General features: G+C 47.3%; 1 protein-coding gene across 1 annotated transcript in view; it reads right to left on the reverse strand.

Annotated features, from left to right (window-relative positions):
• LOC149339663 (nose resistant to fluoxetine protein 6-like) overlaps nt 1-11,746 on the reverse strand; it is a 63,231-nt gene extending 51,485 nt beyond the window's left edge. Inside the window, exons 1-4 of the mRNA XM_089550966.1 lie at nt 11,602-11,746; nt 8,285-8,464; nt 5,756-5,852; nt 1,529-1,621 (exon numbers count right to left, since the gene is read on the reverse strand). Of these exons, the coding sequence (XP_089407092.1) occupies nt 1,529-1,621; nt 5,756-5,852; nt 8,285-8,464; nt 11,602-11,746 (515 nt within the window). The remainder of the gene's footprint in view (nt 1-1,528; nt 1,622-5,755; nt 5,853-8,284; nt 8,465-11,601) is intronic.
• Between the last annotated feature and the right edge of the window lie 1,906 nt (nt 11,747-13,652).

Here is a 13,652-nt window from a genome sequence, read left to right on the forward strand (position 1 = left end):
TCTGAGCTATACTATTTAAAACGCGTGTCTGAAAATTGGTGTGTGTCCTGAAATCACGTGTCCATGACAGAAGGCGTGCAATATGAAACAGGCACATGGGAAAACGTACCATGCTGCCATGCTCATAGGATGCTCTTGCATTGAAAGCTTTATTCCTGAGCACTACTCCCATTATTTCGAATTAGAACATCTATAGCATTCAAAGAATAGCTCTTGTCTTCCTTGTTCGAGGATCTTCGAGAAGAAACGAAAAAGAGAAAAATAAAAGCGGAGGGAGTGCGCACCTGACAGAGTTACCGCACGCTGAAGCGAATTAAATACAAAATAATCAAGACACGAAACTGGGCCTGATTGTTTAACTATATGGCCCTTTACGTATGGCACCATTCATCTTTAAAGGGGTCTTGACGTCATTTTCCGGACTCAAGTTGTTTATTGCACGTTGTTCGCTATCCATCTCGGAACAACTCGACAAAATATTAGTTCATTTGGTGCATCCAGAAATTAGTAATTGAATTTTTAATAGTTTTCGTGAACCGTGTGGCAGTCAGGTAACAGTGTGGCGACATAAGCAGATGGTCGCGTGCTTGCTGGCGAGTGATCAACTAACGGAACTGCGCACTGCCCGTAGTGAGTGTAGTGTAGGTGAGTGGGTTGTCCGTTGTTATGGTTAGGGGTGCGAAGGGATTAAGGGGCAAGTAACGACAGAAGGACAAAGACAACAAAGGCCTGTGTCCTACTCTTTTCTGTCTAGCTTCTGTCTAGATGACGGCGCTGTCGGGTCAAGACGTTACTCAGGCTGCTTCGATATGGCCGTCGCTGTCATGGGGAGCGGGCTTATAGCCGATCCATTCCAATTATAATTTCTAGCTCAAAGGCGCACGCAGAGCATTGGTTCTTTTTAATGTTTGAATAATAACGTCGTGACTAGTAACTGCAACGTAAAACCACGATCGGTTGGTAGACCATGTCAAGGCCCTTTTAAACGAAGAGACGCTCCTTTTGTCTATTTCCATGTAAATCGACGACAATCGCACTGTATTACCATAGGCGAACACTGACCAGCCTACCCTTCAGACAGATCTTAGCGTGCAATAATCCAAGCTCACCCCAGACACAAGTGTTGTTGAGAAAAGCGCGCATTAAAACACGCGAGGTGATACGGCGGAGCTGTGAATATGTTAGCACCGATTCTGGAAGGGACGAAAAATACGTTGCCACAACAACGCAATCATCTTTGAATACTGATAGCACTGTATTGCTTTTAACAGACTGTGACTTGAATCATCGTGCATCATCCGCTATTAACATTGCTCTATAATACATTCTGGCCCTGGAAGATTCCAGGATGATGAATGCACTATTAACTACGCTAACAACTTTACAAATAAGACTTCTTAGAACATCTTACAACATCTTGTGTGCGCCAGTGTGGTTGTGCGCCATGTTGCGCCATACATCTTGCGCATAATTTTCACGCACTGTTGAACAGGTCGTCCGGGACGAGGCGGGTCTGGCTACAGCTCACCTCCAGTACCGATGCAGGTAGAAAATCCACCAGTTCATTTTTCCCTCGGATTCCTTCATTCGGTTCAGGGTCAAGTAGACCACCAGCAAGCCTCTGGAAGTAAAGGGAGAGGCGAAGAAACCGCTAAAAAATTCCGGCGAATAAAGCTCGCCAGCTAAGTAGCGCACTTCCAACCCGTGGAAAAGCTCTTTTACTTAGAAGGCCTTACTGTGACCCCACTTCGAGCGGCCGTGTAATTAGGTCCGTTTTAGCAGCTGTAAAAATCTGCAAGCCAAGGCAATCCAAGCCAAAAAGATGAAGAAGGAGAAAAGAAGAGAAGATAAAAGCCTAGCCAAGCCAAGAGAGAGAAGAGTAATAAGAGAATAGAAAATAAAAGAAGTAATAAAAGTAAGCAGAGCAAATAAAGAGAAAAAACAGGCAAAAATAAAAGTAGAAAATGGCTGTAGTTGAATTTTAACCGCGAGAAGATAAGATGAAGACGCGGCACGAGACACACATAAGCACTATCAATAAATTTTGTATAAAATTTTATGCACTAAAATATCGGTTGCTGGCACTTCGGTCTGTCGCTTGCTGTATCTTCTTTTTTTGTGCTGTTCAAGAAGCGTAACCTTCATTAACTCGCCAAGTTTTCCACCTAAAGTGGTCTGAGGGCCCACCTTCTTCCTTTTCTCTTGATCCAAATCCCCTCTCACTAGACCATCACAATATAAACAAAAATACACCTAAATGGGAGTAAAAGGCGAGTAAGGGGTCCTCTATCCAGAGAACAGTCTACTTCCTTTTTTCTTTTTTCTGTGCAGAGTGCAGTTCTTGGAGTCAATAAAGTTGTGTCGTTGTTCCATTCTCGCCGAATGTTTCATTCTCGCCGAATGTTCCAAATCACAGCTTCTTATTGTCAATGTTTTCACCCCAAGCAGGTTTTAAAAAGACTGGGTGGGTAAGAATTTCACTGTGAAGAGCCGCCATCGCGCCAATGTACACTGCAAGTGGAAACTGCTGAAGGTGTCCGCTGAGAACTAACAGGTGTCGAACTAATTTCACAACACCTTCACGCCATTGATTGTGATCAGGAGCAGCCACCATATTGATCAGTACCCGTACTCGGCAAAATATGCGATAAAATGCGGAATAAAAGTTCTCAGGTTCAAATTTATAGCGTGATGACAATTCGGGGGGGGGGGGGGGGGGGGGGGCATTACAAAGAGATAAGAAATAGATCTTGACGCAAATATATTTTATTTTATCAGCATGCAGTCCAGTTTTAGTGAATGAATCCGCGGGACGCTCACGCAAAGTGCCGACACATTAGTCCGTTATTTACCTGGCAGTGAAACTGTAGTCGGTGTCCTGGAAATCTTATTTGTACTAGTAACATCGCGCGCTGCGGTCGATGTGTGTCTAGCGCAGCTGAATGCACGTGTGCCTAGCGCCAACTTAGGGCCTGCCAACTACGTCATTTTTGTGCCCAGGCATGGTTTGATGGCGTTGCTATACTGCAGAATGGGGAAGCTCTCTGTAGTATGGTACAGCATGACACAAAAATGGCGTCTGGCAGCCGAGCAAAAGATGTCATCACCTGGAACATGGAAGCAACGCTTAAAGGATAGACTGAGGAGAAATTCAACTTGCCTGTATTGATAGACTATTCTAAAGACCAAGAGTGCACGCTCACTGAATGAGGAGCTTTTATAAGCTAGAGAAGACAAAAAAAAAAAAAGAAACGAAATCCAGGTGTCGCCACCACCGGTCGATCCCGCAAGTAAACTTCATGCGTCACCACCGAATTCTTCGCGAATTCCCGAGGCTGAGCTACACCGCAATACACTTCAAAATGGCGCCGACCAGTCCACTTCGGAGTGAACGTCGCAGGTTTGAATCAAGTGACGGAGAAAAAATGATAGGTGATGGTAGCGTGTGTCAGGGAATGAACACGGGTTAATGACATTAGTCGAAATCAAGAAGAAGAAATGGGCTTGTGCAAGGCATGTAATGCGAAGACAAGATAACCGATGGTCCTTACGGGTAATGAATTGGATAACAAGAGAAGGCAAATGTAGCAGCGTGGCGGCAGGAAGTTAGGTGGGTGGATTAGTTAAAGAAGGCTTTGTGGATAAGGTGGTCGCAGCTGACATAAGGCAGAGTTAACTGGAGAGGTATGGGAAAGGCCATTGTCCTGCAGTGGACGTAGTCAGGCTGATGATGATGATAATAAATTGTTAGCACACCCAGAAAAAGCCAAAGATTCAATTTTAACTGAAAACGAAGAAAAAAAAATGCCAGAGTTCAACTCGGCTTAAACAGATGTGTGACGTGCGAAAGCCCGGTGATGAAAATGGTGGCGCCACAAGCTACACTGTACGAGATGGCGCAAATCTTATAGTAGCGAGTAATTTTTCGGGGGTAGCCCGGACGATACTTTTGAAATAACTCGAGGCAAATTTGGAGGTCGTCATTGTGCCAAGCACGCTCAATTAAGATTGGAAGTCAATTTTGGTCTCAGTCGATCTATGTCTAATTTCGGGGGTGGCCCGGACCACATTCTTGCCGCTTGGCATCCCATTTGCTATGGCAACGAAAGATGCAGAAGCAAGATGCACACGCAAGAATTTTGCTCGGCTCTGACGGTCGTATAGCGCTTTCGTACTATTTTGATGCATTTCTCATCAGTGTGAAGCAGGTGGGTGAGGAGGACAATGAACTCTATGAGTGATGAGAGGAGAGTAATCCCAGCAAAGGTTAGCAGAGGAAGGGTAAGAGCAAGGAGAAAGGTTAAGGTTTATAGGGGCTTAACGCCCCAAAGCGACTCAGGCTATGAGGGACGCCATAGTGGAGGGCTCCGGAAATTTCGATCACCTGGGGTCCTTTAACGTGCACTGACGTCGGACAGTGCACGTGCCTCTATAATTTCGCCTCCATAGAAATTCGACCGCCGCGGCCGGGGTCAAACCCGTGTCTTTTAGGTCAGCAGCCGAGCGCCATAACCACTGAGCCATCGCGGCGGGCTGAGGAAAAAGCGGAGACGAATTGGGTGACGGGAAGCGTAGGCGAGGGGCAGCACAGCCAGACGTACGCGCGAAAAGGGGTGCACTGCCCCGCATACGCATCTCACGCTGCCTTTGTCTACGCACGCCCGTGTGCTGTGCGATATCAGTGCACGTTAGAGATCCCCAGGTGTTCGAAATTAGTCCGGAGCCCTCCAGTGCACCACCTCTTTCTATAGTTTTCTGCTTTCACTTCCAGCTTCCCTCAAAAACTGCTTTTTTTTTTATAGGCGCCCGCGCACCCGCGATTAGGTGGCCACCCCACGCACGCAGCTTGCGCAACTTTAACCGCAGTCTGGTGGGCCTCTGGTGTAAGACACCGCCGAAGGCTTGAAAACAACGCTCGGTCGCTGCACAGGCGGGTGGCCAAATTGGCACAGTTTGCGGAAATTGGAACTGAATTCCGCGATTTACGGAACCGATGTAAGTGTTGTCAATTTTTTTCTCTTATGCGATGGCATCAAGATCATCAGTAACACGGCGACTTGGGCGAGTTGGTACATACTTGAAGAAAACAGCGTACCAACAGAGACAAGAGAGAAGACGGGACAAGCGCTGTACCTTGTAGGCTCGTTTGGCGTTGACTAGTGTCACGCTTGGCCAGAACGCTATATATGCTTATCTGCGGTGTCAGTTATGACATATATGGTTATGATGGTGTATGACTAGACGTGACATGTGATGTGCGGTAGCCTATGATTATGACATGTCGTGAATAATCTTAACTATTTATTGATCTGCGTATTTAATGCCATTGTGTCGTGTCCATGGCGAGTGCGTGCGTGAGTGATGTGTGGTATGACTAAGCATGATATGTGTTCTGTGGTGGTCATGACTTGTCATATCTGAGCTTGCGAGCGTGACGTCACATATCGCATGTGTCGCCAAAGTGGAAGTTACGACCGGAAATGACGTAACCGAGCTAAATGTGTTCCGGCAACATCATAACGGGCTCCTTGTGCTGCCAACACCCAGGCTGGACATCGTATAGGCGCCGGTTAGCTTTCTACACAGCGAACAGTGGGCGAGGTTAGTCTTTCTTGTAGCGATATACCAACTCGACGCGTCGACGCAGTTAAACAGGCACGGTACAGCGCAGTAAAGGGCTTCCTGAAACACCTGTGGTTAGCGAAACTTCCGAGCATGAAAAACTGTCAGTACGAGCTGCGGCGAAATTTCGTACGTTAAACAGAAGAAAGTGTCCACGACAAGTACCAAGCTGGATGCAATCTGTGCTGCTGGATTATAGGCGAGCTCCTCTGAAAAACTGTCTGGATTTCCTGCAAGAAAAAAAAAGCAGTACAACTTTAAGAATGCATTTATTGCATTCGCAGATCCCGGAAACACACGCACAATCCCGGAAACAAGTTCGAAATTTCTATTTGGGTACAAATGAGTTCAATATATCTAAATAATGCAGTTTACGTGAGCGCACATAACGCTTGAATCATTTTTAGAATAAATTAAAGGACATTACTGAAGTGAAGGACGTACAGTGATTTTAATCTCAAACATAGCCCGTGCATTACAAAAGCGGTAAGATAATATTATTAACAAACCATAATGTGCAGGCACTGAAGAGAGGAACTTCCATTTATTCCCAGTTTTTGATGACAATAAATAGGTCTCAAAGCTCCCTAATTGAACTGTGAATGTTCACTCCTTTTGTCTGGCCCCCTTTTCACGAATGTAAATAAACCACGTGGAATGCGTCCTTTCGAGTGGATATCATTGGATATATCTGATTCGTAAGGCATCGTATAATCGTCGACGCCGCAGGTGTACCTAGTTAACTGTAGCTCTGCGCTGCCCGGGTACGTTTATGTCGTTTGTTTACGTTTCATTGCACGTTCTGGAGGAATATATATAGGTGCTCTTGCGGCCAAGCATTCTTACAGAGGCAATAGTGGGATTCCCCAAATACCGCAACGTTTAGATCAGTTGACGATTTAATATGCAATGATTTCCTTTAAAATTGCGACTACCCGCTTTCCTTTTTTATCACTATGCTGCCTCTTAGTTCTATTTCATAGCTTTGTCTTACTCATAGATCTATTGAAAAGGTGATGTTAGCTTCTTTGAGTGGTGCTTCCTACCTGCTTTCTCACTACGGTGGAAAAAAATAATGACAATAAACAGAACTATGGGAGCCATACGAGCGACACACCAAAGAACAACTAAGGCTCGATTCTGAGGGCCGGCTAGCGTTGAAGGAGTGTAATCGCCATTTGATTTGTTGCGTTTCCCGTGAGATTGGTGAAGCATGCCTCCTCTTCCCTACAAAAGGAGAGGGGATTTCCCTCGCTCTACTTTGTGACCTGCCAACCGGGGCAGGTTGCACCTGGCTTGTCCGCGTACCACCCGTGGTAGGTGGTACACCCGTGTACCACCCCTGTAGGTGTCAAAGTGTGGCACCACCGCTGGGAGTGGGGATACGGGGCTCTCTTGCTATGGCGTGAAATGCAGCGGCGCCGATTTTCAAGAACCTGTCAGCGTGACAATGCAAAGACAGGCGTGGCTATGCAGGGAGGGTATATATCCCCGACCATGGAAGGAGGGGGACGCCTTTCATCGGCCCCTCTGCATTGTCGTGCCAGCACGCTCATGAGAATCAGCTGACGCCATTGGCTGGAAGGAGTGCTTTGACGGGGAAAAGCTGCTTCGTCAGTGACTCAAACTCCCCCGTGACGAACACAATGCAAAACCGTCATTTAATAGACGAAAAATTACGCTAGTCTGGACACCAGCACATGCATCCCTGCCTGGTAATGAGACGGTCCACGAGTTCGCCCGAGGCTTTTCCTTCCGGGCTGAGCGAGGTGGTCTTCAGAGACATTGATCGCATGGTGGGATACAGAGAAATTAGCCAGCACTATCGTTTTCAAAGAGCTAAACTTCCTCCAGCGGACAGATACTTAACCAGATACCAAGCCATCAGCTGGCGCCAGTTACAAACTTACACATTTTCAAGCCCGGCCCTCTGGAGTCTTATGTACCCAGGGCAGTTTTCAGAAAAATGCGCGAACTGCAAACTTAGAGCCACCTTGGACCACATACTATGGGAGGGTCCTCATGCCCCCAGGAGGGACGACACAAAGTGGAAAGTCTAATGGGAGGCCTTACTACTCAGCTCCGACCCGGAGACGCAACTACTTGTCCGACTGGCCGAAGCCGCCGCCGAGAGCCAAGACTTTTCGGCCGTCGTCTAGGCGGGTAGCCCACTAGCCACCCTCTTTCTTTTGGACATTGAAAGTTTTCCTATCCTATCCTATCCTATCCTATCCTATCCTATCCTATCCTATCCTATCCTATCCTGTCCTGTCCTGTCCTGTCCTGTCCTATCCTATCCTGTCCTATCCTATCCTGTCCTATCCTATCCTGTCCTGTCCTGTCCTATCCTGTCCTGTCCTGTCCTATCCTATCCTATCCTGTCCTATCCTATCCTATCCTGTCCTGTCCTATCCTATCCTGTCCTGTCCTGTCCTGTCCTATCCTATCCTATCCTATCCTGTCCTATCCTATCCTGTCCTATCCTATCCTGTCCTGTCCTATCCTATCCTATCCTGTCCTATCCTATCCTATCCTGTCCTGTCCTGTCCTATCCTGTCCTGTCCTGTCCTATCCTGTCCTGTCCTGTCCTATCCTATCCTATCGTTCTTGAGTTGCATCCGACTATAGATCGACCTGTACGATCAACGACAGCTTTACTTACGAAACACCACCTTGCGTTGCGCATGTACAACCGTGTGGCCGAGTATGATCAATGGCATGGATAAAGCCCGAATGCCGTGGATGACCTCTATGGAATCTTTACTTGAGCTCCCGGTGCTGAACAGTTTCTCGGCGTTTGTGACGACTGAGAATGAGAGCAGGACGCGGTTCACACCTTCGTCTGGAAAAGTGAAAGAAAAAGACATGGCCAGAAAAGGCAGAAAAAAAATGCAATAAAGGCAGCCACGAAGATCCTAGAACAACAGACCTTGCTCTACAACGCCGCAACCGAGATTGCCCCTGAAATTGAAGGTCGACGAATTCATCGACCGCGACTCAGGCGTCCATGGCGTTTTAAAGCACTGCTCTTCGTTAAAGGTTTTGTTGAAAGCGTATTTTTGAAAACCTTGTGTACATTTCTATTTGCGTATTGCGTACTGGACAGCTGCTTCATTGCTTTCTTCATTGGGGTCACGAGGTTCTTATACCGTACCTTGCCGTAGCTTGCGTATTGCCTAGTCCTATTTCTCGTCGCACAGTGTACCATTGTGGCTTCTATACGTTTTCATTGCATTTCTGTGTACCGTACAACGACCTAGGTGTTGTCATTGGGTAGAAAATGTAAGCATTATTAATGCGAAAGCATTATCAGTCCCGTTGCGAGAAAAGCCGGCGGAGTCTGTTATTGTGTATGTGTGTCTTTGTGTGTGTACTCAGAGATGGTACAGAAAATCCCAGCGATGGCAAGCAAAAAGGGTGACATCATCAAGCGGCCGTATGACGCACACAGTAAGCCGAGCGCCGCCAGTTCAGACAATCGTATACATGTCGTTCGTCTCTATATACCCGCCATTGGCTGACCACCATGTGGCGCCATCCATGGGGTAACATTCGCACCAAAATTTTGATGCAAACCGTTTGTCGTTAAAGCGTTCCGGGTGGTGTCATACGATTTCTGGTTGCATATAACTTACATGTGCTACTCAACTTGGAGGCTAGCTTGCTACCCGGATTGGAACCGACAGCATATGAACCGTCAATTGCGAGCCTTCCCAGGCTTTCGTATAAAAATTGCGATGCAACGGTGTGGTTGACGTGTCCACCAAGAAGTGAGACTGTTACTGCGACATTTCTTTTCCTCAAAAAATAATTAATTCGTTCGTCGTACAGCGTTACGGGTGGTGTCATACGTGCGCGTGCGTGTGGGTGGTGTCATACTTCGAAAAGAAAGGAAGACTGATCGCCTGAAATGAACACAGTTCGCAAACCACAACCAAATGTCTACGTCTTGCTTCCATGACATGCTTTCGCATTCCCACACGTAAGCAGTCCTCAGTGTCTCTGCCGAATTATCGCTATTAGTATTAATCGTTCACCTTGCAGCTGATAAGTTTTGTTTGGTGTACGGCGTATTAAGTGACAGGTTCGAATTCTTTCGTCCAAAAAAATTTTAAGTCACTGCTCCTGTATGAGCACTCAGTTCGAGAAAGTGTCAAGAAAGTGAAACTATTCTTGACTAGTAGTCCTGACGCCATCCGTACGGATCTCGTGCCAACTTTTGCGGACTCAATTTTTAGTGCGAGAGCACTTGTATCTGCATTGTTGGCGAAAGCCGTGGGGTGAGTGAAGCCTCATGACTGGTCACGTGGCAGAAACGCGGCACTGGAACAACAGGCCGCCGGCGTTCATTGGGTTCATTGGCGTTAGCGTTTACAACTTTGTAGACTCCGTTGATTTTGAGGAAAAGAAAAGCGCATAACTGGCTCCCTGCCTCAGTTGACACCTGAGTCGCGCTTTGAGGTACGTGGCGATGGTGTTTACCGGCAAAAAAACGGGCTTTCGCACAATATTTCGTGCTTAGGAATGCTAAACTGGCGCCCATTTTGTGTGTGTGTGCGTGTGTGTGTGTGTGTGTGTGTGTGTGTGTGTGTGTGTGTGTGTGTGTGTGTGTGCGTGCGCGTGTGTGTGTTTGTGTGTGTGCGTGTGTGTGTGTGTGCGCGCACAACTGTATAATGACGTCAATTGTATAATGATGTCAACGCGCGCGCGTTGACATCATTATACAATTGGGTGCCTGACTGCTACCGCAGTTACCGCGCTTGCAAAATCGCCGAGGGTTTTCTTGCGTTGCAGTTAGGCGTCAAGACCGACGTTAGCGACCACTGGCGGTGTTCACGAGATCGATGCCACAAAGAGGCAGCCCCGCAAACTAGCCCAAGGAGGATCGGCGCCCGTAGAACAACGACTTCTGCTCCGTTGTGCGTAGGGTTCGCAGACACATTCTTATGTTATTGCCTGAGTTTCGCTGTAACAATAAATTTGAGAAGCGCTGTCGCATGGATTCTTGCACAGTAACGAGACAGAATCGCTGCTAAGTGTCACTGAGCTAAATACTTGATTCCAGCCACCCATGGAGAGGTCCGCGAAAAGGGAGCTTCCGAGCTGTAGTTAAATGCCTGCAGGATTCTCATCGTGACACCACGCCAAGTAGCAGATTACTTTAACGTAGATTGTGTTACTCGAAAGCTGTATGCGGCCTTTTAACTAAACTCATTATTGACAAGTCACGTTGATTGGTGTATTCGCTTTCCGCAGCGGCATTACACTTGACAGGCAAGACTCGACCAGCAATAAACGCAAGCCTTGGGGAGTGCGAATACTAAAGTGGAAAATTCACCATAGCTATAGAGAAAGGTAGCCATTCATAGGAACTGAGGACCTGCTCCAAATGTAATGACTGTCTCCTGACTTTTTCAGAGGGATGGCCGCTAACCAGTAACGTCAGCCCGTTTGTCGCTTACGGCTATATCGGATAGAGCCGAAGCATTTTACGCGGCTCATCGCTAGGCAGCTCAATTGCTGCGGACGTTCATGTTGCCCAGCCGCAGATGCATGCCCGCGCAGTAGCTAGCACGTTCTAAGCTTGAGCACGAGGTCGCGGGTTCGGTTTCGAATGTGAAGGCCGCAGCACAATTTATCCGAGATATAAGTAAGTGTCGTGTAGTTTTTCGCTCAACGTCAAAAAATGCCTAGGTGCCCGGTATTATTTCGGAGCTTCCCAAAACGGCGTCCTTAGTGCCTAAACGTACAGCAGGCCAGCTTTTTGCAGCTCCTGAGCATTCAGAATTGAGTCGACTTTACTCAAGAATAAACTGATAATTAAATAATATTGAATTCCGTGATTGAGTGACTGATTATTTGTTTTGGTCATTGATTGATTGATTGATTGATTGATTGATTGAGTGATTGATTGATTGATTGATTGATTGATTGATTGATTGATTGATTGATTGATTGATTGATTGATTGATACTTTACCTTCGGTGCTCTCAAGAGGAGGTCCCTTCTCCAGTTGCATTTTAGACATCCCTGGACGATCAAGGTAGTCGAATACACTCGAAGGCGCCTTCGAAATTCGGCACCGCCTTATTATGTCGTAGACTGTGGCGCCAGCAATCAGCATTATATATGCAACCAATGCAGATCTAAAGAAATGCGAAAATTTCTGAGTTTATACCAGTGAGCTACCTAACATCTCATTACTGTCCAAAAAAAACTCAAAACTTTTCTATTTTCGAATACAACTTATACAACGAAACCAACGTATACTCACCGAAAACGCACGCACACACGCACGCACGCACGCACGCACGCACGCACGCACGCATGACATTGCTGTGAAAATCTGTGAGCTAATTCCCAAAGTGAAGCACTAAGAGCTGATTTCCACCACATATGTTTCGCCGAGGACAGGACAAAATGGCATACCAAAATGTCCGACGAAGCGTCGGGCCTACTCTTTGCACTCAGCACCCGGAGCAGAGCTCTGCCTTGCCTAGGTGCCTGAGTGGTTAGAGCGCCCGGCTGCTGCACCGGCAGGCCCGGGTTCAATCCCGGCCGCGGTGGCCGCGCCTGATCCATTTGTCAGCTTTCCGTGCGGAAGGACCCGTTGATCAGCGATGTCGTCTCAGGCCTCGCTTGCGTCTCCACTTACCCACTTTTCCTGTTCCGCCGCCTACTCGAGAAATTCTTTCCAAGCTGGAGCGTCTCCTTCGCCCCCTTCCTGCGGCACCCTGGTCTTCCCCGTACCTGCCGCTGGTTTGCAACTAAGCAAGTAAGTAACTGAGAGGTCCTAATCCCTTTTTGGCTCAGGGCAGGAATTTAGAAAGGAAAGAAATGAAGAGAAACACAGTATTGAAGCACTCTGGTCATTCCTCCACTACCTCGGAACATGCACCCACATTTCCACGCTGAACGCTGTGCAGAGAGAGCCAAATCATTAGGCAAACGCTTTCTTAATGATACCTCTGTGGTATATGTAGATGCAGCAGATTCTTCGGCTGACAAGATGGTAGCTGTGGTCACCACAGAACGTGGTACACTCATAACTGGGGACACTATACGCACTAAGCACACACATGTTGGAGAAGAAACAGCCATTGCTCTCTAGCCATTGCGGAATCCTCGGCAGAAACCATTGTCAGCGACTCAAAATTGGCGATACGTAACTACACGTTTGGAAGAATCTCCCCACAAGCAGCACGGATTCTGCAAAATTATCAGCACACGCGGCGCATTGGCCTTATCTGGACGCTTGCTCATGCCTCCCTTGCTGGTAATGAGACGGCTCATAACCAAGCTCGAGAACTGTCCCGCCGAGCTAGGTCGTGCAGCCCAACTGCCCTATACTCCGGCAAGGACAGGTTGTTTTCTTACAGAGAAATTCTGCAGCACTACAGGCTTGCAAGACTCAGATTCCCCCGGCAGATAAAACGCTTTCCAAGCAACAGGCCAACGCCTGGCGTAAACTTCAAACTAGCACCTATCCAAATCCCCAATTGTGTAGCTTCTATTCGGATGGACTCTACTCAGACAAATGCAAAAATTGTGATAGCAAAGCCGATCTAAATCATATGATCTGGAACTGCCCACAGTCCCTACCCGCGCGCCAGTCCATTACCGACTCTGCTCATTGGGAGGCTCTATTGCTCAGCCCCGACCCGGGGACACAGATCAAGCTCCTCCAGCTGGCTGAAGACGCCGCCGCTGCCCAAGGGATAGCGGCCGCCGTTTAAGCGGGGGCGACTTCGTGTCGCTCCTCTCCATCCGCTCATGCTAGCTTCAATATGTGTGCAGTTAGAGTTTGTGCACTTTTGTAAATGACATCAGTTGTAGCATGTGCTCATGCGGGAAGGGTTTTCCCGGCAAAGTGCGGTCCTAATTCTCTAGGGTATTGCGCACCGAATGCATGTTGGTGCATTACCATACTGAAGTCCTAAACTTTCACGTAAACTAATCTATTTATTGTATTCTTTACTTAAGATTCCTCTGCTTGTAAATACACTATACACTGGAAATATTTTTTTTTT

Source organism: Amblyomma mixtum, chromosome 6 (genome assembly GCF_055824585.1).
Source record: "Amblyomma mixtum isolate Tamu chromosome 6, ASM5582458v1, whole genome shotgun sequence".
Classification (NCBI taxonomy): domain Eukaryota; kingdom Metazoa; phylum Arthropoda; class Arachnida; order Ixodida; family Ixodidae; genus Amblyomma; species Amblyomma mixtum.